Here is a 25,750-nt window from a genome sequence, read left to right on the forward strand (position 1 = left end):
GACGCCTTATGTTTGCATGTGAGCGATTTATTTGGATGGATTGTGTTATTTGTTGAGCGTTTTCATTGATACAGGAGCAATGCTTGGGCATTTTGCTTTCCACGCCGATAGACTGAGAAGCCGGCCGTCTAGCTGAAGGTAGCGTGTATTGTGCTCGTGTATATGCTTTGGTATACGCATTTATCTTCGATTGTAAACAAATAGAAATAGTTAAAACCTCGCGGTAGTTGCAAAGCCAATGAAGCAATGTGTCGTTTTATGGAGCTGTGTTGTAAGAGCTCAAAAATCTGTCAATATTACCCAAGAGGCCTTCCAATTCGTCCTAGTTAATACACAATATATCGTCGTTTGGGTTGGATGGCATGGTGGGTTGATAAACGTGGAGCGTATAGATAGCTTTCGTCGTGGTAGCCTCATTCGTCCATGAAGCACCATTGTGTCTCGTCAGCGTCCGCTAGAAACAGTTCAACCTTGTTGACAAGTTGTCCTGTATAGAGTCAGATGTCGTTCCACTATGTCGTTTCCGCTCCATGGCTCGATCCTAAACGGCGCGTTTTGCCAGTAGCCTAAGAACTTACCAGCGACTCCCCATCTCTTAGCAAAAAAGTGCAGTGACGCAAATATGTTGTGAAATCTTGTGTCAGCTTCAGGGATTAGATGCTCGAGGTGGCTCAAGACCATGAGGCAGTGGTATGCCGAGTATGGCGTGACAGGGGAGCAGGGAGCGAGGAGGTGAGGGCGGTGCGCGAGTTGGTCGTTCAAGTCGGTCGTAGTGTCGGCGATGATACGAATTGTGAAATTAAGACCGGCGATGGCTTTAGGGGCGATGTCATCGGCGGTTGGGGAAAAGGGTCCTGCAGCAGATATGGTGTTGGCGGCACGAAGCTGGCGACAGTAAAGGAATAGAAGGAGGCTAAGTCAGTTGTCAGTTCGGTTTTCAAGGACTAGCAACGAGACATGATTTGGCTGCGCTTCCTGTCCCAGGGTCCATCTTACCATGTACAAGTCGCGAAACACTCGTAGAAATCCCCCCAACGAGAAGTCTGCATGATCATGGCCTCGACGAGGGCGCGTGTTGCAATATCAAGCTCGACATACTCCTCTAACAAGGCATCGGGGTTCCCTTGGGGTTTAGGAGAATAGGCTCTTGTATAGAGCATTGCACATTGACAGTTTCTTTGAAATGGTCCCAGAGGTACCGAAGGCGCCACGCTCGCAGGGTGCCGCTGAACAGAACGCGTAGGCGATTGATTCTGATTGTGCCAAATAAGATTGCTTGTCGGCAGTAGATCATCGGCGGCTGGCGATGGCACTTGAAGAGGCATATGGATGAGAGAACAATCGACATGAATGAGACGATCGAGAACGAAAAGACTCCAGTAGACACAGCGACGTTCTTCCTCCTCATAAGGAATATTGGCTTCTCGCTCAGCTTCGATATACTTTCCAGGGCCGATGCGCAAGACCATGGCCATGGTGTTGGCATCTCCAATACTCACATAGGCACGCATTACATCACCGTGACCAAACTCAAAGAGTGCCAGCAGGATGGAACATTGGACAAGTTCAATGCTAGGAGCAGAAAGACCACGTAAGACGCTCAGGACTCGTTTGGCGGCCCTGTAGGCTGGCATCTCGATCATGTCCTTACCCTCATTGACGCTGGTGCTCGCGGCAGCAGCTTCATCATCGTACTGAGAGACGAGCTGCATGCAAACAATCAGGAGGGCAACAGCAGGATCGCGGGGTCCTTGATCGGCATTGGAGCCGGAGCCTATGTTGTCCGTGCGGATGGCAAAGAGTTCCGGATGGATTACAGAGAACCAGGGATTCATCGTCTCAAAGTAGCGTTCGGTTGCCTCGCGCCAAGGGATGTTGCGTGATGACAACAACGCCATTATCATCGAGCTGGAAACATCAAAAGCAGGGTCGAATATACCCTGCCCATATGCTTCTTTGGGTGTAGATCCTGCAAGATATCCAGGTTCCACAACAGCGGTTGTTGGGGCCGTGTAGATAAAATCATAGGAGCACGTAGTTGCAAGCCTGGCGAGTCAGTCAAAGGGGATCGGAAGATCAAGTTGTAAGGGCAGTTACACACCTCGTACAGCGAGAACAAGCAGGCAATGCTTTATCACATTTCTTTTTGGTACGAGTACACTTTTCACAGGCTCTGTGCGCACGTTCAGGCTCCATTGGAGACTCAGAGCCCCGTGAAGATGACACGGAGCGAGACATAATGGCTCTTCTTCTGGGATCCGTGGTGGCTGATATGTAGCCCGTAAGGTGGGCTTGTACTTGGATGAGGTAGTTTGTGATGGGTGTAAGTTTAAAAAAGGACTTATGCTGACTACGCTTTTATTATGTCAGACAGCAAGGAGGTAATGGAAGAATATGAACTACCTAGACAGAGTGATTTGATGGGCGTATACCGTGAGTAGGAGCAAGATGTAGTTATAAATGTGAGTGTATGTGTACTTGTTGTTGAGCTTGATGCAAGGTCTTGAAGTTGAGACTGTTGTTTGATATTGATAATGAGACTGATGGTAAGGAGAGAGAAGAGGAGAACCGAGGCATTGAGGCCGGGAACGAGGGCTATTTGACGTCGAGTCTCAGTACGAATAGAAAATGATGCCCCCCCGGGCCACAGAGTTGATTAGATGTCGATGGGTCTCTTGATGCTTCCAGGCCTGGGGCCAGAATAGGCCGAGGGGTGGTTGCAGATACGCACTGCAGAGAGACCACAGCAAATGCGCAGCACAGCGGGCGGTAAGTAACTGCACGCTGTACGCTTTGCCGTGTTGTACATACAGCACTCTAGATGGCGAACCCGGTAGATGGGCGCCGGGTGCCAGGTGCAAGGTCAAGATTGACAGGGACCAAATCAAGGATGACGTCTAATCGGTTAGTCAGCCGCTGACCGGGGGCGATGGTGATGGGGCCCAAGGCTGTGAGAAGAAGGCTGAAGATGTTGATTTGAAAGGATAAGGTAAATATTGGAAATTGGACAAATGGGTAACGGGGCCTAACTAAAGAAGAAAGCAGACAGCGGAAAGAGCGGGGGCACAACCTCAAGGCCTGCCAGCTCAGGGATGATTTCAAATAAGGTGTAGGTAATGTCGCAAGTAACCTGAAAGGGAAAGACACAGGAGCCAAAATCCACGAAGCAACCAGGAATATGAACAGCACATGCCTGGTGGACGGAGAGTTTGAACTAGGTGCCTACTTACTTACACGATATTGATCAATGATTCAACTACAGCCCTAACTAATAAACCTCCAGACGACGGCTGCAGAGATGGCTTCCTCAAGAGGCATGATTAACCCTTGAAACCCACTAGTGGAGAGAGATACAAGGCCCGGATTGATTGACTGCTCAATCAGTAAGTACATGCTGTGCTGCTTTAAGTCTGTGAGGAGGTAGGTACCTACCTAAGATCAAATCCATCCATCAATCACATCTCATGTGTCCGAAATGCCGGGTCACACTGCAAATCCCCCCCCTCCCGATTCCCCGGAGAGACCGTTACCTCTCAGCCCAGTGAGGCCATGGTCATGTCATGCCCATGGTGGATGCATCCCCCATCTACAGCGTTGTCATTTGCAGGCTAGCGTGCCCGTGCAACCCAAGCTTACCTTACCTTGGGCTTAGGCTCGGGATGGGAGTTGGAGCTGCGGGTTGGTCTGAATTAATCATGCCCATCTAAGCAAACCTGATGACAATGTTCAATGCTTTTCTGAAGTAATCAGTCTCTCAGATCTCGATCGTACATGAATTGACTTCATATCAAATCATTATGAAGCATCTTCAAACTGAACTTCCCAAACTCATTCTAGCAACAGCTTAGTTGGATTATTCACGATATGTTTACTCTAACGCTTATGACATCACAGCCTGGCTGGCCCCTTGGGTAGCATTCATAACCATGAGGTGCCGCCATGCGACCTTTTTCTTTTTCGTACCGACAACACGAGAACCCATCATATTCTAATTAAAGAAACACTGGGATGGGATCTGATGAATTTTTGTTTACTAATCGCAAGCTAACCCTTTTCCATTGAAACACCAACTGATGCACCAACGATGACCTCTCTCAAAACCCTGAATATCATGCTTTGACTACCTCAGACAGGAAAGAGAACTATAGAGATTGCGAATCGACCGACTCTGCCACGATGAATACGAGATGTCACTTCCAGCAAGGCTATGTGGACTAAGGTACCTACTTCCTTCGCTCTCTTGATACTGGTATAGCCTTGTCTTACCTTTCCACGTTCAGCATGTCGTTGCTAAATTAAGCTCATGAAGCTCTAGTGCATGTCTGCATAACTAGCCGTTGAATATTTCCCGCAACACCACAAGGAAAAAAGAAAAGAAAACAGCCGCGATATCAGGTAAGCGAGAGGACCCCGTGACCTGTCAGAATAAAATCCGAACATTTTCGGAATTAACATGAACTACTGACTCACCCGGCGTAAATCCCGTTCTGGCAGCTCGATCGACTTATCCCCGCCTCAGGCTTTACCTAAATAGCTGCAAATGTCGATTGTTGTTTATATGATGTGCAAACTCTCAATTTGATTGAAACCAAAGTTCATTGTATGGAGAATATTGTTTGCCAATCATTTGGTGACTAGGTCTATTGATTCCTCATCAAAGCAACACCCCTGAGTTAACTCAACACCACTAAAACTACCAATACGCAGCTCCAGGACGGTGAATCTGTGCAGTCGATCTTCCAAAAACTCTCCGAAGACGGATCCAAGACTATTTATATAGCAGACCGGCATTGGGCTCCTACCGCTAGAATCAATACTCACCTCCAACAGCCATCAAAGCCCATGGCAACCACAGAGATGCTCCATCGCATCCGTCCCGGCACCTCTGCCGATCTCACTGTGGCTACAGATCTCTATATGCAGAGCTTCGACAAAGAAACTCTGCTCGACTTCATGTTCCCAAGCCGTCACACCGACTCAACTCCATTTCGTGAGTGGGTAACTCGGCGCTTTCGTCTGCGCTACTGGACGCCCGGCTACGTTCTCACTATGCTGGATGATGCCAAGGGTAGGACCGTGGCATTTACTTGGTGGCATATAACGGACAACTCCTTGTCTTTCCGTGAGCGTTGGCTCTCATTTCGTAAGTCTCTCCATTCTGTCTCTGCCAACTATCGAACTATCCACTCGAACCCTGCGAAAACCAAAACCTGATCAAACCACTAACTCGTCCAGACGCTTGGGTTGCTCCCATTATGTTGGCGGCGCTGAAACTACATTCCTACATATTTCCTCTTCGTCATGTGGACTCACATCGACTTGGTATTTATGACCGCGTTTTCAGTACCATTGAACCCGACATACTCAATTCTCCCCGGCGTCGTTCAGCTTGGTATTTATCTAGCCTTGGGGTCTCTCCTCATGTCCAAGGTAGTGGTTATGGTTCCCTGCTACTCCAGCATGGCTTGGAGGCGGCCGATCGTGCAGGAGTTCCCACTTGGCTGGTGGGATTGCGTGGGCTCGACAAATTTTACAAGCGTTTTGGCTACGTAGAAGTGGCCAGGGCCAACGTTGGGGAGTTGAAGGACTGGGACGGTGGAATCATCATGTTCAGGGGGGATTGATGGTCAAGACTTTGCACCCATCAGTAGATCTCACAGCATTCTCAATTTCAGACAGGGAAAAACGAATATCACATGGCGTCATCAACCAGAGTTTCATCACGATTCATCATCGGAAATATCGTTCAGATGGGTCATTTATCTCTCATCTATCTGGCTAGTTACGGCCGCTCTAGACTAGCAAGGCTGTGAAAGTTATGTCATAAGCATCTCCATAATAGCAAGTCCCATCCCAAACGATGGAGCAATCATTGTCATCACGGCAGCAACAAGCAAATATCCGTCCTGTACCAACTCATGCCGAAATATGCCTTGTTATATCGTTGAGCTTCCTGGGGTGCTCCAATGGGCGATATGCCCAGACCTAAACAACAGGCCAGAAATACCAAAAAGAAAAAAAAAAGAAGAAGAAAAAAGGGGGTAAACGAATGTCAAGCCAGTAACTTTTTTCAGTCCAGCAATGATGAACTGCCCCAGGCGGGGAAGCAACGCAAATTAGATAATATCGTTATCGTCGTGCAGCTCGTGTCAAAAAGAAAAAGGAGGTAAAGCATGAAGCTACGCATGTGGCACACAAGGCCGGGCCTCAAAGACTTCTGCTCCCTACCATCATTCAGGAAGTCTATCCCTTACTGGTGATTGCTGTCTGAAGCTCGATCACTGTGGAAGTTCTCTTCAACTCCGTTGGTTGAAAGGTTGTGCTGATAGGCCTGGTAATTGCCTCGAGCGAGAGTGTCGTCGAACTTAGTCATGGATGCATAGCCGTGTTGGTATCTTGAACGGGAGGCCACGGCTGGGTGCGTGATCGGAACACCTTCATCAGTGACCAGATCAGCACCGCCATACTCTGGAATTTCTTCTTTGGGGCACTGGCGCGAGGAACGGAGGCTAGTTTGGTCAACGGAAGCCAATGTGTGCTGCTGGTATTGGTTCGTAGAGCGGCCGATCCTGGTGTTCGACCCCGTCTCGGCAGAAAACCAGTAGGGCTGGTGGGTTTGTGGACGCGGAGCATCAGAGTACGGGCGCTCGTCTGCCATCGAGGTATGCAGCGAGGTGTCTACGCCGCTCATTTTAAGCTGAGAATGACGTTCTGTTGGAACTTGATACGAGTAAACAGCTCCTTGAGCTTGAAAAGGAACAATCCCGTAGGGGGGATAATTGAGGGGGGCGAGCGTGAGTTGAGAATTGACTGTCGACGCAAGGAAGTGGTGGTTGTCTCGGCTGTCTTGAGCAGCATGACCTGCGGTGCTGTACATCCGGTCCGCTCTGGCCACCATTGACATAGCAGCGGTATGGGTCGAGGGGTTTCTATCAGTCAGTACGAATCCATTTGGGTCATAGTGGTGATCGCCGCTATAAGTCTGTTGGTAGTAAGGAGCGTTATCGCAGGAACCTCGGTGATCGGTCATTGGCGCCTGCATCTGACGATTAATACTGGAATAGCTCATTGAAGGTGTTGTTGGGTTCTGACTGTCATAGTACCCAAGACTGGGTTGTCGATCAGTGCCTGGCCCGGTGCCAGAGTTCGCTAGAGGAGACCGAGAACCGAATGCGTAGGGGGCAGTCCGGTTGGACATATCGTCGGTATACGATCTGGAGTGATGAACAGGTCGAGATCCGTTGTAAACAGCGGGAGGCGTGGGCGACGAAGATGATTGCTGGCTACTATGCTCGCTCATAGATCCCTCTTCTTGTACCGGTTCGAGGGGCGAAGATTCCTTGACGAATGAGAGGGGGGATGGAACTGCCTCCCCAGCCATCAGCGAACGGCCGGATTGGCTGCTGGCCGATGTGTCGTGGCCCTGGACTTGAGCAGGCGGGTTTGCGAAAGCATCGGCAACCTCTGGGAGGAACTCGACAGGAGGGACTTCCTTGAGGCCCCCGTGTTGAATCTCCTGGCGAAGACGTTCGACAACATCGAGGATCTCGTCGTGCGTCTTGCCTTCACCAAGGCTCTGCGTGATCCAGCGAGGGATGAGATCTCGACTGTTCGTATCCGCCAGGCGCTTAACCTCACGCCTTCGAATCGAGAATGTCCAGGACCGGATGGTGATGCCCTCCTGATTAGTTCTGTTGACATTCTCCAATCCTCGGCTCCAGAATATCATTCGGACGATCTGCTCGTACACCATTTCGATTTGAGTCGAGCTGAATTCAGCACCAGTTCGGTAGCGAATCCTCTGGTAGTGCTTGCGACACATGCAAACCCAGACACGCTCCGGGATGCGACGAGTGCAGACCTTGTTACGACCAAAGAGATGAGAGATGACCTTGCGAGGAACTGACTCAGTGGTACAGTTAGGGACTGCCATGCAAATATCACCACCCTGGAGGGGACTGTTGACAGCTACATTTCCAAGGGTACGGCATGCCGCAATAACACGGTCATTTGGGTTGGCATAGGACGCTGTCTGCCCAGTTGCACCTACATCTATTAGTGGGTTTCAAACAACGACAGCCTGAATAAGAAATTTTTACCTGAGAGAGTCCCGTCGGACTGCATCCTCGCAGTCTCCTGGGGTTCAAAGGGCGATTTTGTTGATGTGCTACTAGGGGCAGGGGAGCTCTCTCCCGTATTGATCCAGGGATACTTCTCAATAACAAGACGCTCTTGAGTTGTGTTGATCTGTGGTGACAGTTGTGTTGGAAGATCGAGGTGCCGGGACGTAAGGCGTGGCAGAGAAGTTGGTGCTTGAGGAAAAGAATGACCAGAGCCCTGGGCGGGGTTTGGTGCCGAGATGGTTCGCTTATGAACGCGATCTAACGAATTCAGAAAGTGATCTTTTGGCTTCAAATAGCTGAACAAAAGGAATGGAGTCAGTATATTCCTGCTGGGAAATTTATAGGTTGAAAGTGACAATAGACAGCAAGGGGAATGTGCAAGGACATGGGGAGTGAAAGCTGGACGGAGGGTCTCGATGAGTGGAAGAGTTTTTGCAGACTCCCTGAGAAGAAGTATACCACGCAGTGTGATTCACCGGCTCGAGGCCAAGTTGGCAGTGGGACAATGCTGCTTTCGAGGGCCGAGTTGCTCCCGCTTAACGGACCTGCTTTTATGACTAAACATAATCCATCCGAGATGCGTCTACAGCAGGCAATCGTTTTTCTCCTGACAATAGAAACATTGTCCGTGATCCACGAACTGCAAAAGAGGCACCCCTTAAGTTTTCCAGACAATTTGACACTCCTTTTCCCTTTGTCTTTTCGGGGGCTGCAAGCAAGCAATACGCATACATGCTCCTACAGCCACTTGGGACCGAAAGGTGGTTTGAATGATTGGCAAGGGGCAAACGATGAGCGAACTTCGACCCATGCCAACAGCCATATTCTTCTGCACAGGAACAAAGAGACTTTGACTTACGTTTGATCTTCTGATAAGTGGTTATGCTTTCTTCTCATCATCCTCGCCTCTAGAATCGCGTCAGATGGACTACCCGAGTACAACGATCCAACACCATTGGTAGGCTGACGGATGTCCGACTTCACAGATAAACCGACTGTTACTGGATGGAGAGGCGCTGTTATCCTCGGAAGGCGTTCCAGTTTCGCTTCCAAGTCAGCGATGCCAGAGCCTATGACATTGCTCCCGTTGATGGTAGATACCGATGAGAATCTCGAATGGCCAGCAGAGAAGGTCGATGAGCAACAAGACGAGAAACTGCTGCGGCTGTCCGACATTTTATGGCTTCCTGAAGCCGGAGACGTATTGTATTCCGTCCAGAGACTCGATCTTCATTCGTTTTAGTATGTGTACTCCTGCGATTCGCCACCAGTGTGCATAACATCATTCAGAACAACAACACTAACAGTGTGACAGGGTCGCAACTCACCTTCTTATGTGCTGAGAAGCACGGCGCTCGTTGTGGCTGCTAGTCTTGTTAGTCAAACTAGATCATCGACTACCGACCGGATTATACACCAGCATGGAAGAAAAGGGGTACCTTTTCGGTGTCCAAGCATCTTGATGAACTTCTGGAGTGGAAGGCATTCTACTTGAAGCAATGTCAACCTCAAGCTTATTATGCCCACATCGGGCTGTGGTTTCGTTTTTCCTTACCGGACTGGTAACGCATATGATCCTGTGGAACCGGGGAGATTTATGCTGGCTGGTGTATCCATTGATACTTGTCTGGAGTGGTAATTGGATACATTCTGCCGTCTCACAGATTTTTGCTGCTCCTCCCAAGTCACCGGCGCGAAAGGAGGTCGTGAGGAGTTCTTTGGGCCAGTATCCCTCGGCAGAGAATAGCCACCAGCATCCCAAGGCGTACGAGTTCGACTATCGGATCGCACACTAGGTGTCCTGGACTGAGCGGAGTCGGGTGACGGAGTCGGCAGTGAAAATGATGGGCCTCTTTGTTCCCTCTGCTCATTGAAAGGTTGTGGGCTTTCCCGACTATCTCTCGCTTCCGTGTCTAGGTCGCTGAACTGATTTAAAATCGACTCAATCTTCATGATTAGGGTCTGTGTTGAGACTTGTCCGAAGGGAAGTCGTATTAAAATGCTTCGAGTGATTCTGAGACTGTCAGAATCTGAGATTGGCGCCAGTTGATCCGTGAAAAGACTGATAATAGGCGTGTGTATTTGTTTGGTTACGGCATCGAGATCTGAAGTCGTCTTTCTGGTAACGGTAGAGATTCAAGGGATTACAATCTCATGACAACTGTTGAAAGGTACTAGAAACAGGATCAACCTCGTTCCGGTATAATTATCGATTATAATGGGAAGACACTCCACAGAGAGGTGAAGGAACGAAGTAAAGAGGATGAAAACGAAGTGATTGGAGAGACAATTCGTTTAACTGTCAGGGGGACGGCTGTTTCTTGTACGTCTTCCAGAAGACTGGGGTCTAGGTTCGGTGCAGAATAACATGAAACTTGGCAGACGGATGCTATTTGTTTTTTTCAACGCCGAGTGAAGGGGTGAGAAGAGTGACAGGAGTGTCAGATAGATCGAGTCTGACCCGCTGAACCGAAGATTTCAGGTTGCCGATCTTGTCAAGGACCAGGATTACTTATTGTTCTATCGCTGTCAAAAAGGGTCCCCTCAGCTTCAGATCATCGGAGCCGCTTTGTTTAAAGGCCCAGGCTTTAATTAGTGATTGAGGAAGACAGGGAAGATACTTGAAGGCAAGAGATCTGATCCAGACCCAGTCGCTATGTCAGGGCTTGGTAATATGGGAGAAAGTAAGGGAAAGGGAAGAGATGAGACGAATCCACTACGACAGAAAAGTATGTAGGTCGCTAAAAGCTATGACTAGATGGATAACGCATGAAGTGGCCGGTAGGGTTCTGAAGACGGTAGTCGTTTGGGGTTGGGACTGGGGTCGGGGGGGTCAAGAACGGAGGGCTGAAGGGTGTGGATCAACGAGACGAGGATCAAGGATCAAGGACTCTCATGAGATGTCTGGAATTAGTAGGTTAAACTGGCCAGGATTGAAGTGTTGAGCAAAGCTGTCCATGATGGAATTCCTGGAGATAGAGATGACAAGAGGAGAAACCAAAGCGTATACTTGCAGCGGGAACCAGCATCATCATTGTAATTATGCTAGGCTATGAGTGCGGCAGTCGGTCCTAGCCCGGTGGCACAGGCACGGTGCTGCATGCGTTTGGATTATGACTAAAGAGATGCGTCCTTCCACTATTTTCGAGCTGCTCCAAAGTAACAACAAGCGTTCGGGTAGCTGTCAAGTCACAGGTCATGGTGCTAGGCTGCTGAGTCCCAGACTTTTGAGACGTGGACGGGGACAGCCCTAGCATTGTGGCGCCAAGGAAGCCTGCACTGAAGAATTCGAGAAGCAGACGAGCCAAGCCTGTCCAATGTTTTGCCGGCAGTTTCGAGCAACGGCTCGCCCTTGCTGGTTAGCATGACGGGTTGGTGTAGATCATGGCGTTGAGAGCCCCGGCCGAACCATGATCTCCACAAGGGGATAAATTGTCCGTACCAGGGTCAATGAATTCCATTGCTGAGAGATCCAAGCCAACCAGGGTGCTTCAGGATAGGCGGTCCAACCTCCAGACCAACATTGAAATCAGTACTTGGATGGATATTCATCCCACAACAGTAGTCGTGCCCCTTTTTAAAACCGCTTTGCTCGGTGAGGGTCGCCGAGAGGCGCAGCGGCATGTTACCTGCAAGTTGACACATACCCCATTACGGGAACACTTCGTTCAGGGGTTTCGGCCGCCTAATAAGCTTCCTAAACATGGTTGTGTCACAAACCTAGACAGCCTGGGGTGTCACTAACACTGGCAGAATGAAAATTGGCAGGTATAAGACCGTTGCAGCATTGGGGTAGCTGAGCCTGGGACGCGCACAAGCATATGATAAATATGTCTCAAACCGGGAGATGCCGAGGCCAGGCGCTGGGACAGGATGAGTTAGAAAAGATATAGTGTTCTGGGTGGCCTCTTACAGCATCAAAATTCATCTTAGCCAAGCAAGATAAGACGAAAAGAGGACAAGGGGACACAGGGTACTCTCCGTAGAAGCTATGCTACTCCGCATGGCCGCCGCTACAGGCACTCGGCCATGATGTTGACGTCGTCCCGTCGGCTGCCGTGCCCGCGTCCATTGATACTGATAAGTTCGTTTTTCAAAACAAACTGTGGGCAATGCTCCGAGACTGGCCCGTCAAAAAGGTAACGTCTCCGAAGATCTGGCTGAGAACTGTTAACTGAGGTGAACTAAAGCAGCAATCGTTTTTTCATGAGAGGGATGTTGGAGCGGTCACTAGTTGTTGTTTAGGCACATGTGTTGATGATAGCTGTTGCGCATAAGGCGGCGACGTAGAGCTGTGCCCAGATAAGGCGAATTGGATGATGCTGGCTAACGTTAGTACCTAGTGAATCCCGGATCGATCGCGTTACATTGGCCGATGCATTGTTAGTTGACAACTGGGTTGTCGTTGAACTTGGGGTTCCCGACAATTGTCTATTGGTTTGCTGTTGTTGAGTAACTTGCTGGGCGGGTCAGGCACATTCGTGTTGATTGGGCCCATGCGAGAAACACAAAGGCGGCGTGGTGTTCTTCACTGTGGGCCCAGATGGTGTTGAATACCTAGAACCCTGAAGTTTTAGCCTCAATCTGGACTGCCTGCATTGCCAACACAAGCCAGCGGAGAGACGAAAGTCAAGAATAGGCACATAGGTAGACTAAGGTAGCCAGGGGGTCGCAAGCTGTTCCAAGTCGGGATAGCACGCCCCACGCCATCTGCTCGCGACGTCGTAGCGCGATAGAGATACAGACGTAGGCCCAGAAAATCGTGGATGGGAAGGGTTCTGTTCAAGGGAGAGGCTCAATGATCGAGCCACCAACCAAGGGCAAGGCTAAGCAGTTTCAGCTTTCAGCCGGGTCCGTGGGAAGCTATACCAACAGGGACATTGTATGCGCAGGCTTGAGCTGATTTAGCCGCTGTAATGGAAGACGGCCGGCAACCAGGGTAAATTGCTTGCAGGTGCTGTGTCGTCTCATCGGTCCGGCTTCTACATGTCTACCATTCTATTGTTAGATAGATATTGGTGTGGTCAAGTCTTGGCGTATTTGGGGAGTGGACAAATGCAGTTGAAGATTTTTGGTTCCTGCAGCAGGACAACCTTAGATTCCGACGTGGAAGGAGAGAGAGCACCAATGTCGTAAAGAGCAGCTCACTAATAGGTACCTATCAGAGAGGTAGGCACATTACCTGATAAGGTTAGTAATTTAGCTGTTATGGTTACATTTAAATTAGACGCGACGAGATAATAAAGCTTCCATTAGCCAAAGTCAAAAGACCATTCCACTTCAATCAACAGTTTTTGCCAAGTGGAATACCAGCCAGAACAACTAGCATCTACATGGGAAGACTGGAAGATGCATCATGAATCAGCAGTCGAATTACTCGTTACTTAATCTGGTTAACTTCGTGCTCGAGGAGCTTCACTCTTAAGGCAATTGTCAAATTAAATTGCTTGATCTCCAGAATCTCCATCTCTAATAATCTCTCCCTCCACCTCCATCACACCATACACAAGACTAGTTCCCCAGATGTTTCCAACTATTCCATTCTTGAAATGGCGCAACCGCGTCAATTTGCTAGCGTGCAGCCACACCGAGCGGGCTGCTAGCACGGACAGCTGCTGATACACGCTTCGGTTCATTATAGATCCGCGCGCTGGTTCAGCTCGCACTTTTCGTCTCATGTGTCAATTTGAATCTCGGGGGTTCTCAACATCAGGGGGGTTGGTTCATTTTCAAATAGACTCGCATTAGGCCACCAACTTCTCAAACACAGACACCCCCTCTCCCTAAACCTGGGACATGTGCTGGTATGGAGGTACTATATACCTACTCACTCACTGCATCGCGGAGGAACGGCTGTAAATAGACTAAACCGGGAGTTTGTTAGAGCCGGGACGAAGAGACGAAACGCCGCCAGAAACGCGGTAGACTACGACTAGAATTCATGGCCGCGGCGCTGGTTTGACCCTCCAAATCCCCATCCAGTCCAAGTTCAATCCTTCGCGGGGCCCACCGCGGCTACGCTGCCCGCAGAGCCCAGGCTGAAGTCATCTCCTCTCATCCATGGCATGCTGTACTGTTTGGATGAGCTGCATTGACAGTAGCAGGTCCATCTTCGAAACGTCTCTGACACTTCTCGGAAAGTCGATCCGATGAGGAATCCTACATGCGAAGGAGACAGGGTTAATCAGCCAAGGCCAACATCCAGCCACTTAGTACCCCTGTTAAGTTCCGCCCGCATATGGTTCAACGTCCCGACAAAGCATATCATGACGCTGAATTTTGTTAGTTGCAGAATGGCCTACAAAGAGGCCATGCTCATCCTGCCTTCCGTCATGGTAGGGGTTGTTTGACAGCCAACAATGTCTTGTCTTTTCTTTTGATTGTTCTATTCTTTGTCTTCCTTTCCTTTTTCTGCGCACCATTTGCAGATCCTCCAATCTCCCGCCCTCATCTGGTGACAACGCGGGCCTCTGTTTTTAGAAGTACCCCAGCAATGGATATCCACTGGTCTGATGCGGTACATTCACACACATTCAGTTTGAAATCCTTGAATCCTATGATTTCCCGCGTTTCTGCATCGACGGACCGAAGTCCAAGTAGCGCGTTCAGCCTATAAATACAGTACCGAAAATGAATATGAACAGGGGACATGTCTGACACCATGCAATTGAGTTTGCGAGCAGTGGAAGCAACTGAAGTTTCGCTCTTTACGGTTTCGCCTGTAAGTACCTTATCGACAACAGATTTGTCTAAACATTTAAATTCCAATGCATACCTATAAGTCACAATACCTTGACCTTAGATATTTTTTGTGAATGGTGATACGAGCTAGTGTCATTGTATTTACAAACTTCTCGATAGGAAACTCAAGATCAGGCTTTCATGCCGCCCACTTAATCAGTCTCCCAAGCAGCGAAATGTCATTTGCCCATCGTGATATGACCTGGCACTAATGCAGGTCCTTCCATCCACCGTCTTGGGCGTTGCCGGCTCCTTGCCCCGGGCTCGACTGCATCAAACAAAATGATCTCTAGCCCTCCAACGCCGTTGTGGTCACGACGCTAGCTAAGGATCTGCAGGTAACTGAAGAGATTGTTTCAGGTTGGGCAGTGGAAGGCAAGAACACCGAAGCTTTTGAGGCACGTGTCCTCCAAAATAGCATCCGTGCCGCTTTTCGACACGGACAATGCAGCTTGAGACATAAACCACGACTAATAGTTGGGTGGATTCCGTGTCCAAACCTGGCTGGTCAAGAGCCATCATAGCAGCAATGCAGCTTGAAGATCAGGATATCCGACTTTTGACCTTGTCAGCAAGAATCACCAAAACTAAATTTCAGGAACTCTCTACGTTACTAGCCCTTCGCTGGCCTGTATCGTAAAGGTTTTCGCATCTTCATTGTATTTTAGGTTTAGTACGTCAACATGGTTTGCAAGAACCCTGACCCTGGAAATGTGTTTCATGCTGGGGTTGATGGCCTCTGTATACTATTAGACCCTTTCAAGATCCGGGCAACCACGGAACAGTATCAAGCCCATGCCTCTAGATCGACGACTTTCTCTACCGCCATGCCATGGAAGGGAGATGCAACAGGCAGATATGCTACCTGCTACCTGCTACCTTGTCTGTTAGCCCCGAGCCGTGGTCTTGCGCCTCACGGATTCATCAGAGGCCATAACAGGGCGTGAATCATCTGCAACGCAGAACACCTCATTACCAAAGAACGACGCCAGTAACTGACATACCGACAGGTTTCAATGGACGTTTAGTACAGCGAATCGAGGCCAGATAGTCCCTCACTCCACTGCATGCTACCTGATTCATGACATACATATCAAGTCTCCAAGAAGTCATCAGATGTCCAGAGGATACCTCTCGGGGCTGCTGATGATCAACCGTCCCATCAACTAATCTTGTTTGACGTTAACTTCCAGGGATCAAGCTCATTGAAAACCCACTTGCTAATTCTCAAAACGAAGATCGGCATGTATGGAAACCCCTAGATCGACCACTCACAAAACAAGCTCACACCTGATCCATTACCTGGACCTGAACTTTGGTGTGCAGATTTGAGCAGGCAGGGTTCGTACGACAGTAAAGGCGCCGATATTCCAAATTGAAGTAGGAGGTGGGGGAGCTGAGGATCCAAGAAACAGTTCTAGCCCCTCGAGAAGGGTGATTGATCCAAACTTCACACTTCGTGGGCTGAATCGGTGCGGCTACAGCGGCTGCCTGTAGGTAAGTATTTCCCAAGCTCAGATCAGCCATGAGAAAGGGGCAAATGCGCTCGCTCTGGTTGGTTTCGATGGCATCTGTTAGTTTTCTGAATGATGAAGAGCTGCCCCTTCTCCTGATTTTGTTTTGCCCCATCAGACTCTTGGACGATATTGCAGTAGGGTTACTAGAAAGGGTTTTCAAGAGGATATAGTGAGGCGGTTGTTTCTTTCGAGGCCTTTGGAGCGAAATACCACAATGGCCATGTGTCTGTTGGCAAAGTTTAGATTTCTCATTATTCACCACTTACATCGTCAGCGTCCTGCAGCCAATCTTTCTCCACCAGGCAATGTTGAACGTAAGCAACCTGCTTCTTCAGCTTTGCTAGCTTGGTAGTAACGGGTGGCAAGAGCCTGGCCAAGTGTGTTTGTGTGTGTGTGTTATGAAGCCAGTTCTCCCTGCCACATGCCCACTCTTGTCATCCGATCCAACTCCCCCATGGCAAGGAATTACCCTTAGGGACACTGACGAGCATTTTGTATAAGGAGATGAGCTGAAGCAAGTGAACCTTAATTCCATTGACAAAGACCATAAACATGAAGTGGAGGGAAATGGCCTGGACGACAAGAAGAAGTCGAGTTTCGGAAAAGCGGGCAACTTTCATTCTGTTTCATCAGAGTATCGATTCGTCTTTTGTTTGTTTCAAAAGGTCGATACCGTAACCAGGCGGGAGGAAAGCCGTTCGCCTGCAGGTCCCGGTCATTAACGCATAAGACATATATACTTGATCGCTCGATATCGAGATTGAAACAATATACCTTGCTCATATCTACCTTACCTGGCTATATGTGTATGCTTAAAATCAACTTTTGTCCGTGACAAAGCCGAATATGGCACGCTCTCTGCACCAGAAATGCAATTATTGACAGGAAAGCGATATGATATTTTACACATCGTATATGAGTAGTTTAAACGTCGTAAACCCATCTTAAATTACTCAGCGGCTGGTTATCAAGTCATAAAATCGATGGAGCCGATAGGACGCCATATATGATACATCTAAGGGGGAAGGCCGACGCCGAACTCTCTTATCTCGAAGACAAAGTTGCCGGAACAATATGCATATGCCTCCAGAAGATTCGTCCAGGCTGCTTTGCCGTTCAAGCCTGTGATCCAATAATACTTTCGCGCTCTCATCGTGACTGTTGTTACAGGGAGGATAGATCCATATCCTTGGAAGTGGAAAGCCTCCACAACAACCACTTGATACATTACCATGACAAAAATAACAACTTCATGGCTGCAAACAACCAAACAATAAGCAATAAAAGACATACAACAGCAGGTATTCGCTGGTCGTCACCGACCCAACTACTAATCTGCCCCTTGCAGGCTTGACTAAGGGAGAGCGGACGGGATCCCGTATTCTACTGCAGGTATGGTCGTATGTGCTCAGAAGCCGTCTTGGGTACGTTGATGAAGGGAGAGTTTTTTTCCGTTTCGAAAATTCGGTAATGGTACATGTTGCGGTTACGAGAGAGCCATATGTATTGTAGCAGCTCGATTCTAAAGCGACTCACCGCACCTTGAGGTCCTTGTATATAACTGCCCCCAATGCCAACAAGATACACTCTTGAAGCCCAAGGCCACTTCTCAAACAACTGAGAACCGTTTGGTTTTACTGTTGCTCCCGCTCTCAGATATACCCCAATCACACGCCACCGTCCAAACTTGCCCATCCAACACAATATCCCATACAGGTTGTCCCACATCAACAACACTCCCAACAATAACCGGCATCCTCTGTCCAAGACCTGTTAACCTGCCTTCGCCAGCAAGTAAGTATTTACTCTCTTCGGATGTATCGGTCCGCCCCTTTACTAGGTACATACGCCGGCCTGGTCGAATTTCCTCGATAATCACTTTCTTGGTCAAAGTTGTGGTTGATGCCGCACCTTCCCACCCCTTGACTTCAGACAGCCAGCCTTGGAGGTCGGCAGCTAATCCACCAGCTATGTATTTTTCTCCTCGACGTTGGGGAGAGAATGCTGCTGGGAGGCCATCTACTGCGGGATCGACGTCAACGGGCTTGAAGCGCGGTGGTGCGTGAAAGGTTGGCTGCTGAAGCGGTTTTAACTCATCATTGAGATTGGTGGCATCCTGGATACTCTGTGTAGAACCTTCTGATGGCGTGTGGCCACTTTCGTAAACCTCTTCTGGGGATTCGTTGGCTGGGTTGTGCTGCTCTCTTAGTGTGTTAGATTCTCGCCGAGGTGAACTCGATACCCTTCGCCGTTTCGGCTCCCGCTCTTCCAATGGAGAAGAACCGTATGGCGAAGGTGTAGAGTTAGACATCTCAAGGTCCATAGAGCCTGGAAGAATGACATCTGGTTCGTTATCTGAAATGGCTATGCTGCCACCTTGTGACGCAGTTGCATCGTCAGACTCGATTTCGATGGAGTCATGAATCGAGTTATGCTTTCTAGGCTGAATCTGATCATCACCACTCTCTGAAAGGGTTTCCTGTGAATTGTCTCCAACTTCTTCAACGTCTTCAATGTCTATGCCGGTTCTTGCCTGTGTCGGCCTAGGAACAGAAGAGGGGGCAAAGCGAGGAGTTGACTGGAAGCGCGGCAACGTCGCCGGGGTTTGCGATGACTGCGTTCCCCGTTTTGGGAGAAGAAACCTCTTTGGCGTAGGTGTCTGATAATTGTTAGGTTAAAATCGCAATCTTTGGATGAATGAGATCTTACACTTGGAGGGGGGCTCATGGTATAGGGTGAATACGCATGATCGCTACACAACCCAACAGACTTGCCATGGAGATAACACTTGTTTAGAACACCTTGCCGTCTCGAGGCAGTATGAGTCCTTTGCCACAAACAACCAACAATTATTTCAACTGTGTCGATGGTGAAATATTGTGAGAAATCGCTGAGAGGATGAAGATGTGACGTTCACGATTAGGGAAGGAACGGTAAAAGCTCGGGCCAAGAACTGTGCCATTACACACCTCTGATGAACTCTCCAGAGCTGAATACCTTACCTTGCCTACTGTACTTGATGAGGAGGACGGTCATAACAAGACACGTTCGTAGAATCACAAATAAGAATAATACCTGGCTGCTTTTCAGAGTCCATCTTACGACTTGATTAGCTCTACCGAAAGAACGCTTAATTCACGGACTGAAGCTGGTTTACTTTGACGTTCTGGCTGATATATGTAAAAATTGGACACTCCAAACTCCTAACACCCAAACGTGCATCTCTCAAGCCCTCCTTATATCTAAAACACGATGCAACAGGGTCTTTTATACAAAGTCGCACACATATGGCAATGAACACCATTAAAACGACACGGAAAGACCCACGGACGAGAAGCAATGATATCCAGTCATACAACGTGTCTGATTAGCCTGCCTACGAAGCAGACCTTAGCTTAGGCCATAATGAAGGCTTAACCGTAGGCCAACTCAAAGGTGGTTTCATGATTATCTCTGGTTGGCTCGGTATTCTTGACTTGGTGAAGCATAATGGGGGGTAAGCATGGTCGTCCATGCTTCTCTTCCCACTGCGGGCCACCGATGCCTGTATCATGCCAGCCCATCCAATTGTTGTACAGTCGGTTCGGCGGTATCGCCCGGTAGTACCAGGTTGAACCAACATATCTTCGCTCTCGTCCCCAGCCCATAGGGCTTCCGCGGCCGCCACATTCTCCATTCTCGCCAGGGTTGAACCACTTGTTAAGAAATTTGCCCTTCCAGTCACGGTCCATGAAAACCGGATGAGGAGCGTAGACTGCCTTTAGGCCGTGTAGGAGAGCAACTGTTTGTGGTGTCATTTCGGAGGCGACATGATTGCCACGCAGATTCTCAACGTGCATGATGTTCAGTAGCTTCTTCGACACTCGAGACTGAGTGACGATTGTGGTTCGTCTGGGAATATCTTGAGACTTGTGAGTTGAGTCATTGTAGCCCCAAACTTGATTAGCAATGACCCAGTTGCTGTTAATGGGGTTGAACATGGGAGAGACAGTGATGACATCGGCATCTTCACCGACCCCCCATTCATAGTTGTCCTGACTGGGACTTGCAACGGGAGGCTTGGGCCCAATGGGGTTGATAAATGGAAATTCAGGGGCGCCCCAAATAACATTATCGCCGTACCGTTTCTCAATGTCCTGGCGAAACTCGTCGTCGTAACCCCCGTGGAATGTGGGGATGTACCATCTCTCGTTTCTCTCCCACATGCCTTTTCGAGGCTGCTTCTTGGCGAACTCTCCAAGCTTATCCAAGAGGTGATAGTGATGACCAGTGAAACGGAAATCCATCTCCCAGTTCCAAACAAAATCAAACTGTGGGTAGTCTTGGCTAAATTTCTGAACAGAAAGCCACTGTGCAGTGTGGACATTCTTCGATTCAGGATCTGTAAGTTTTGGATAAAGTTTCCAAACAATGTCATCGTTCCAGAGAATTGTCATACTGCGGAACTCAGGAGGAACACTCTGCGAGAGGACAGTCTGGTAGACATCGTCGTCTTCAAAGATGCGAAGGTTTGTATCCTTGACTTGCACCAGCAGAAAGACCTCGTACTGGCCGCCTGTTTTGAGAGACAGTTCGGAGATTAGTGAACGAATATTTTGCTTGTCATTTTCTGTGTAATCCTTGCCAGTGTAAGATCGAAGAAGAATAGCAGTCCGAGGCTCTGAAACGTAGCCGGTTGTTGGATTCCTGGGGCTTCTTGGATGTTTCTGTTGACTTGCGAACTGGTTGATAGCTTCGGGGTTGGTCAGGGCAGGCGCGATGCCTGGGTTCGTCGAGACAGGGGTACTCTTGGGCTCTGGCTCGAGGGGAACATCTCGCTTTGCCATCTGTGCTTGAGCAGGCTCTTGAACTTGTTGAGGCTCCTCTGGTAATTGAGGCCCAATGACAGTTTCGGGGTACATGTTAAGATATTCGTTGACACGTTCTCGGTTCATATCAAACCGCTGGGCATTTCTGTGGAGGCAAATTCGTTGAAGGTCACCCCAGTTGACGTTATCGAAGTTGAGTGGCTGCGGTTCACCGCCAACTTTTTTGAACTGACGATGCAGTCCATAGGGGCCAAGTCGAGTCTCACGCTCCCAGCATAGGTTAGGATCCATATTTAAAGCATCGTAACTACCAAATCGAGGTAGAGGCCATTCGCGAGGCCTGCCTTTAAAGACAAGCAGATCCTCGACGGGTTCCCCAGTTGCACCCTTGCAAGGAAAGTACTGGGCATACCCGGCGTCCTTCCATGCGGCACTGTTGTACTTGGGGTAAGGGTCATAGCGAACTGGCTTTTCAGAGCTGTACTCCACGTCGGCATCTGGGTCGAACTTGAGATCAACGCTGAACTCTTCGGGCCGAGCCTCTTGGTTCTCCAAATTCGCCAAGGTCTTTCCATAGATGAGATTTGAGTGGGGGAAGCTGGGAACATGTTAGCCCGTGTATGGATTTTGGATGTTACCAATACTCACTTAGAAGTAACAGAATAAGCGTGTCTCCATTCTTTTCTCATATCCTTCTCATGTTGGAGCTTGCCCAGATCCCCAAACCCTCTATCCTTTCCATCAGTCTCAAAACCGGGCTCGATATCATTAGGGTCCTCGCCATCGGTGGGATCATGCCAGTCCTTGAGGTCCTCAGCCGTGAGTTCCCAGAGTTCTCGGTGAATGGCGCCGTATTGGTCTTCGGTATTAGACTCCCTATTTCCAGTAATGGGAGGTGGCGGCGAAACCGAGCCTTTTGAGTTGGAAGGGACCACTTGGATACTTGTGCTGGGCGCAAACAGGAGGTAGTAGGCAGCAAGCATAGCAAAGACAATTATTATCATAGATCTCGGCCGTAGCTTAGCGCCGAACAACCGGCGGCTTTGCGGATGCCATTTCTTCATGATGGTGGTAGATTTTGAAGTTGGTTGGTCGAAGGAGCGATCAATTAGTTGTACTGCGGAAGTGAATCGAACTTGGTGTCGGAATTGAGGACGAAGTGGTCAACAAGGTCGGACAAGATCAGGGGTGCATGGCTCGATAAGCTGAGGCACTGAGACGAGTGAATTCGGTCGGAACGATGCAAGGGATGCAATTCATAAGGAAGTACGTAGTGTCGTCTGCTAGTCGATTTGGATATCTGATCGCTCGGTCGCAAAGAAGTCCCCTTGAGGCCGATTGAAGGAGTGACGGGCTTCTTTTAGAGACAGCCAAAGAAATTGAGAAGTAGAGAAGTGCAAACACGTGTAAATAATGCACAAATAGAAAAGAAAGCCAGGCGCTGCGTTTGGGAGAATATTGTGTATGATAGAATGGGGAAAGGGAGAAAAAGAAACCTCAGGGAGAGTTCATGGAATGGGTGTGGATAACGAGGCGTTGGGTTGGATTGGGCTAACGATAGCCCGTGTACTGTAACTGGACTAAGGTTTCAATTTAGGGGTTGAGCGTAGCAAGTGGCGTAACGCTGGTGTACGGTAGCACATCCGTAGAATATTGTCAACCATTTGTTATCTCCTAAGAGCTCAAGGAGCTGCAATCCATACCCCGCCCTACTTTATCTCAGTATAAGCAGGGTACTAAAAGCTTTAATTTCTAACCTTTTATAGCTAAATTACTATATAATTAATTACAATTAAAATAATAAATATATCTTTAGATTATAATAAATAATAAGAGGTTAATTCCTATAATAATAAGAGCTTTAATAAGCAATATAAAGGCCCCTATATAGGCCCCAAGGAGGCTGCTAGGGCTAATAATTTTCTACCTAATAAATCTCGCAGCTTTAATTTTAACCCTTTTATTATGCAATATTGCAATTATTATATTAATTATTTGCCTACTATATTACTTAATCTTTTCTAGCTTTTTATACCTAAATCGCTACTTTAGTAATAAATTAAATATACTAATAGCTAGATTTATTACTTACTTAAAAATAGTATAGTTAATAGCTAGAATAACCTACTTTATAAATAGTTATAGCTCCTAGCTTAGGAAGGGATCTCTACTATATAGATTTATATATAGCTTAGTATGCTAATTTATATAAGAATTTATAAAGAAAAGAAGCTTTAAAGCTATTAAAAAGCCCCTTAGCTAGGAGAATAAGCCCCTTTATATTTAATTATTAAGTTTATACCTTATTAAAGGTTTTAGTTAATTTATTACTACCTTTATCTCTTTAATTATATTAAGATTAATAAAAATATACTCCTTCTAAAGGTATTTTAAGCTATTAAAAAGTAGTTTAATTATATATAGAGAGTATTAACTATATTCTTCTAACTAGGCTTTTATCTTATTATAAATAAGTATATAATCCGCTATATAGGCAGGTTAATAGCAATAACCCTTATTAAAGGGAAGCTAACCCTACTAGGCTTTAAGATCTAGGTTATTGCCTAAGCAGGCTTCTTTATTTAGTAGCTTTAGCACTATAAAGGCTTAAATTATAATATAATAAGTAAGAGATTAAGGCAGAAAGGAGGCAGCTATAGCCCTTTAGAAAAGAGAGAGTAAGCAGGTAAAGAAAGGGCTTCTTTACTACTACTAAGTAATATATTAGGTATTATTCTTTCCTTATATAAATTACTACTAATATAGATATATTATATCTTTATAAATAACCTCTTTTTAATATTACCTCTTTTTTATAAGCTTTATAATTATAGCTATAAGGCTATAGGTATAGCCTGCCTTAACTATAATATATATAAGGACTTAAAGAGGGATAAGGCGCTTAATAAATTAGGGCATTATAACTATACCTTTAATAAAGTTAGGTTTATTTTATTAAGGGATAACTTAATAAAAAGCTAAGATATTTTTCTATATATTTCCCTTATTAATTTATTTTTTCTCTTTCTTTTTAAGTTAATTAACTAGCTTAGAAGGATAATAGCCTTATACTTTTTATTATAACTATTTTTTAAGGCAATAAGTATACTAATAAAAAGAGAAAGAAGCTATCTATAACCTACTAATAAGCCTAGTTAATATAGTTATTTTTTAATAAAAAGACTACTAAAATTATTTCTATCTTAATAGTAGCTATTACTTATAATAATAAAATAAATCACATTAACTAAGGTAATTAATTAAGGTTATATATAAGCTATAATTACCCCCTTTACTAAGAGGCTTAATAGGCTTTAACTTAATCCTTCCTTCTTAATATTATACTTACTAATAGTTATATCCTTTAATTATATAATCCCTAGCTAAATTAAGAGAGATATAGATTATAAGAGGATTAGTAGAAGTATATTTTAAATATACTTTTTAATATATATTATTAAGAAAGTTAAGTAAAAAAGCTTTATTAGTTAGGGGCTAAAGAAGATATTAATAATTAAGAAAACCAGCAAAAATACATAAACTAAAGCATTAATTATATCTATTATAGCTATTATTTAAGGTGCCTAACTTATTAGGGCTTTTAGTAAGGTTAGATAAGGTTAAAAGGTTAAAAAAGGTATACTTTTACTAAAATTAGTAGTAATATAAAAAGAAGGTATTACAGCCAGCAGATTAAATATAAATATAAAATATATAATATACTAATTTATAATAATAAGACCTATTAATACTTCTATTATTATATAATTTAGGTAGCGCAAGAGGTATTTTTTATTTAACTCATTTTAATTAGCTATAACCCCTCACAGTGACCCGGTTGCAGCTCCTTGAGCTCTTAGGAGATAAGTTATCAGATTGGCAACATCACAAGATTGGAAGTGAATTCAAGACATTCAATATCCAAGGGAACAATAAAGTCTTATCTGGTACTTTCCACCAGTTCCTATAAATTTCTTTCCCCTTATTGAAGTATATACTTGAATCCCTGGAAGTCAATTTTTATTTACACGTGGCTTCGCCTATTATTGGATCCAACCCTTACAACCTTAGTGATAGTCTGTCCATTGGAACCATGGGAACCATGTCGGATGTTCCTTAATGTGACTACATACTGTCGACTTCAACAGCCTTTGACCTAATGAATTTGGTTTGCACTTTTGTCAGTTCAGATATCCCCATTTTATAAACTCATTTTCCAGATGTAGCGAAGCTTGACTTAAGCCGCAATTACACGATTACTAAAATAGTCTTCCTGTTCCGCTTCAAGTGCCAGTTGCAGAAAATTGTTATATCAGGCACAGGAGCTGAGATATAGTCCTACTCGCACTTTATCTGGATCCCTCAACTCATTTCTCGGTGCCTCCCCAAGCCGCCATGGACTGCCCGTCCCTGCCAGCATACCACTCTTCCCCGTTGAAGCTCCTATGAAAAGCTGTACGAATAATAAGCCTGAACGACGCTCAGCTGGATTCAAATTCTCGGCTGTCTCTGAGTTTATGGCCAACATTGTGACATGCTCTTAAACAAAACTGGATAAAGC

At 46.7% G+C, this 25,750-nt stretch overlaps 5 protein-coding genes across 5 annotated transcripts; 1 reads left to right on the forward strand and 4 right to left on the reverse strand.

Moving 5' to 3' along the window:
* Positions 1-413: 413 nt before the first annotated feature.
* On the reverse strand, positions 414-2,238 carry BKA55DRAFT_508071 (uncharacterized protein; the record flags this gene model as incomplete). Its single annotated transcript, XM_046187393.1, has 4 exons — positions 414-487; positions 579-913; positions 997-2,046; positions 2,102-2,238. 4 exons carry the CDS (start codon positions 2,236-2,238, stop codon positions 414-416), a joined length of 1,596 nt encoding a protein of 531 aa, XP_046051437.1.
* A 2,619-nt stretch (positions 2,239-4,857) lies between these two features.
* BKA55DRAFT_508488 (acyl-CoA N-acyltransferase) lies at positions 4,858-5,624 on the forward strand (the record flags this gene model as incomplete). Its single annotated transcript, XM_046187438.1, has 2 exons — positions 4,858-5,143; positions 5,236-5,624. The coding sequence occupies 2 exons, from the start codon at positions 4,858-4,860 to the stop codon at positions 5,622-5,624; spliced, it is 675 nt and encodes a 224-aa protein (XP_046051438.1).
* Positions 5,625-6,250: 626 nt separating this feature from the next.
* Positions 6,251-10,076, reverse strand: BKA55DRAFT_507830 (uncharacterized protein; the record flags this gene model as incomplete). Its single annotated transcript, XM_046187366.1, has 5 exons — positions 6,251-8,046; positions 8,100-8,449; positions 8,983-9,234; positions 9,452-9,487; positions 9,679-10,076. 5 exons carry the CDS (start codon positions 10,074-10,076, stop codon positions 6,251-6,253), a joined length of 2,832 nt encoding a protein of 943 aa, XP_046051439.1.
* A 7,785-nt stretch (positions 10,077-17,861) lies between these two features.
* BKA55DRAFT_565298 (uncharacterized protein) lies at positions 17,862-19,293 on the reverse strand. Its single transcript, XM_046192530.1, has 2 exons — positions 19,091-19,293; positions 17,862-19,040 (listed from the first exon to the last, which is right to left on the reverse strand). The coding sequence occupies exons 1-2, from the start codon at positions 19,106-19,108 to the stop codon at positions 17,991-17,993; spliced, it is 1,068 nt and encodes a 355-aa protein (XP_046051440.1). The 5' UTR covers positions 19,109-19,293; the 3' UTR covers positions 17,862-17,990.
* Positions 19,294-19,794: 501 nt separating this feature from the next.
* Positions 19,795-22,253, reverse strand: BKA55DRAFT_507849 (uncharacterized protein; the record flags this gene model as incomplete). The annotated part of the gene is made up of 2 exons (XM_046187368.1): positions 19,795-21,787; positions 21,838-22,253. The coding sequence occupies 2 exons, from the start codon at positions 22,251-22,253 to the stop codon at positions 19,795-19,797; spliced, it is 2,409 nt and encodes an 802-aa protein (XP_046051441.1).
* Positions 22,254-25,750: the final 3,497 nt, after the last annotated feature.

The sequence above is a fragment of the Fusarium redolens genome, assembly GCF_020744475.1.
Source record: "Fusarium redolens strain MPI-CAGE-AT-0023 chromosome Unknown BKA55scaffold_6, whole genome shotgun sequence".
Lineage (NCBI taxonomy): Eukaryota > Fungi > Ascomycota > Sordariomycetes > Hypocreales > Nectriaceae > Fusarium > Fusarium redolens.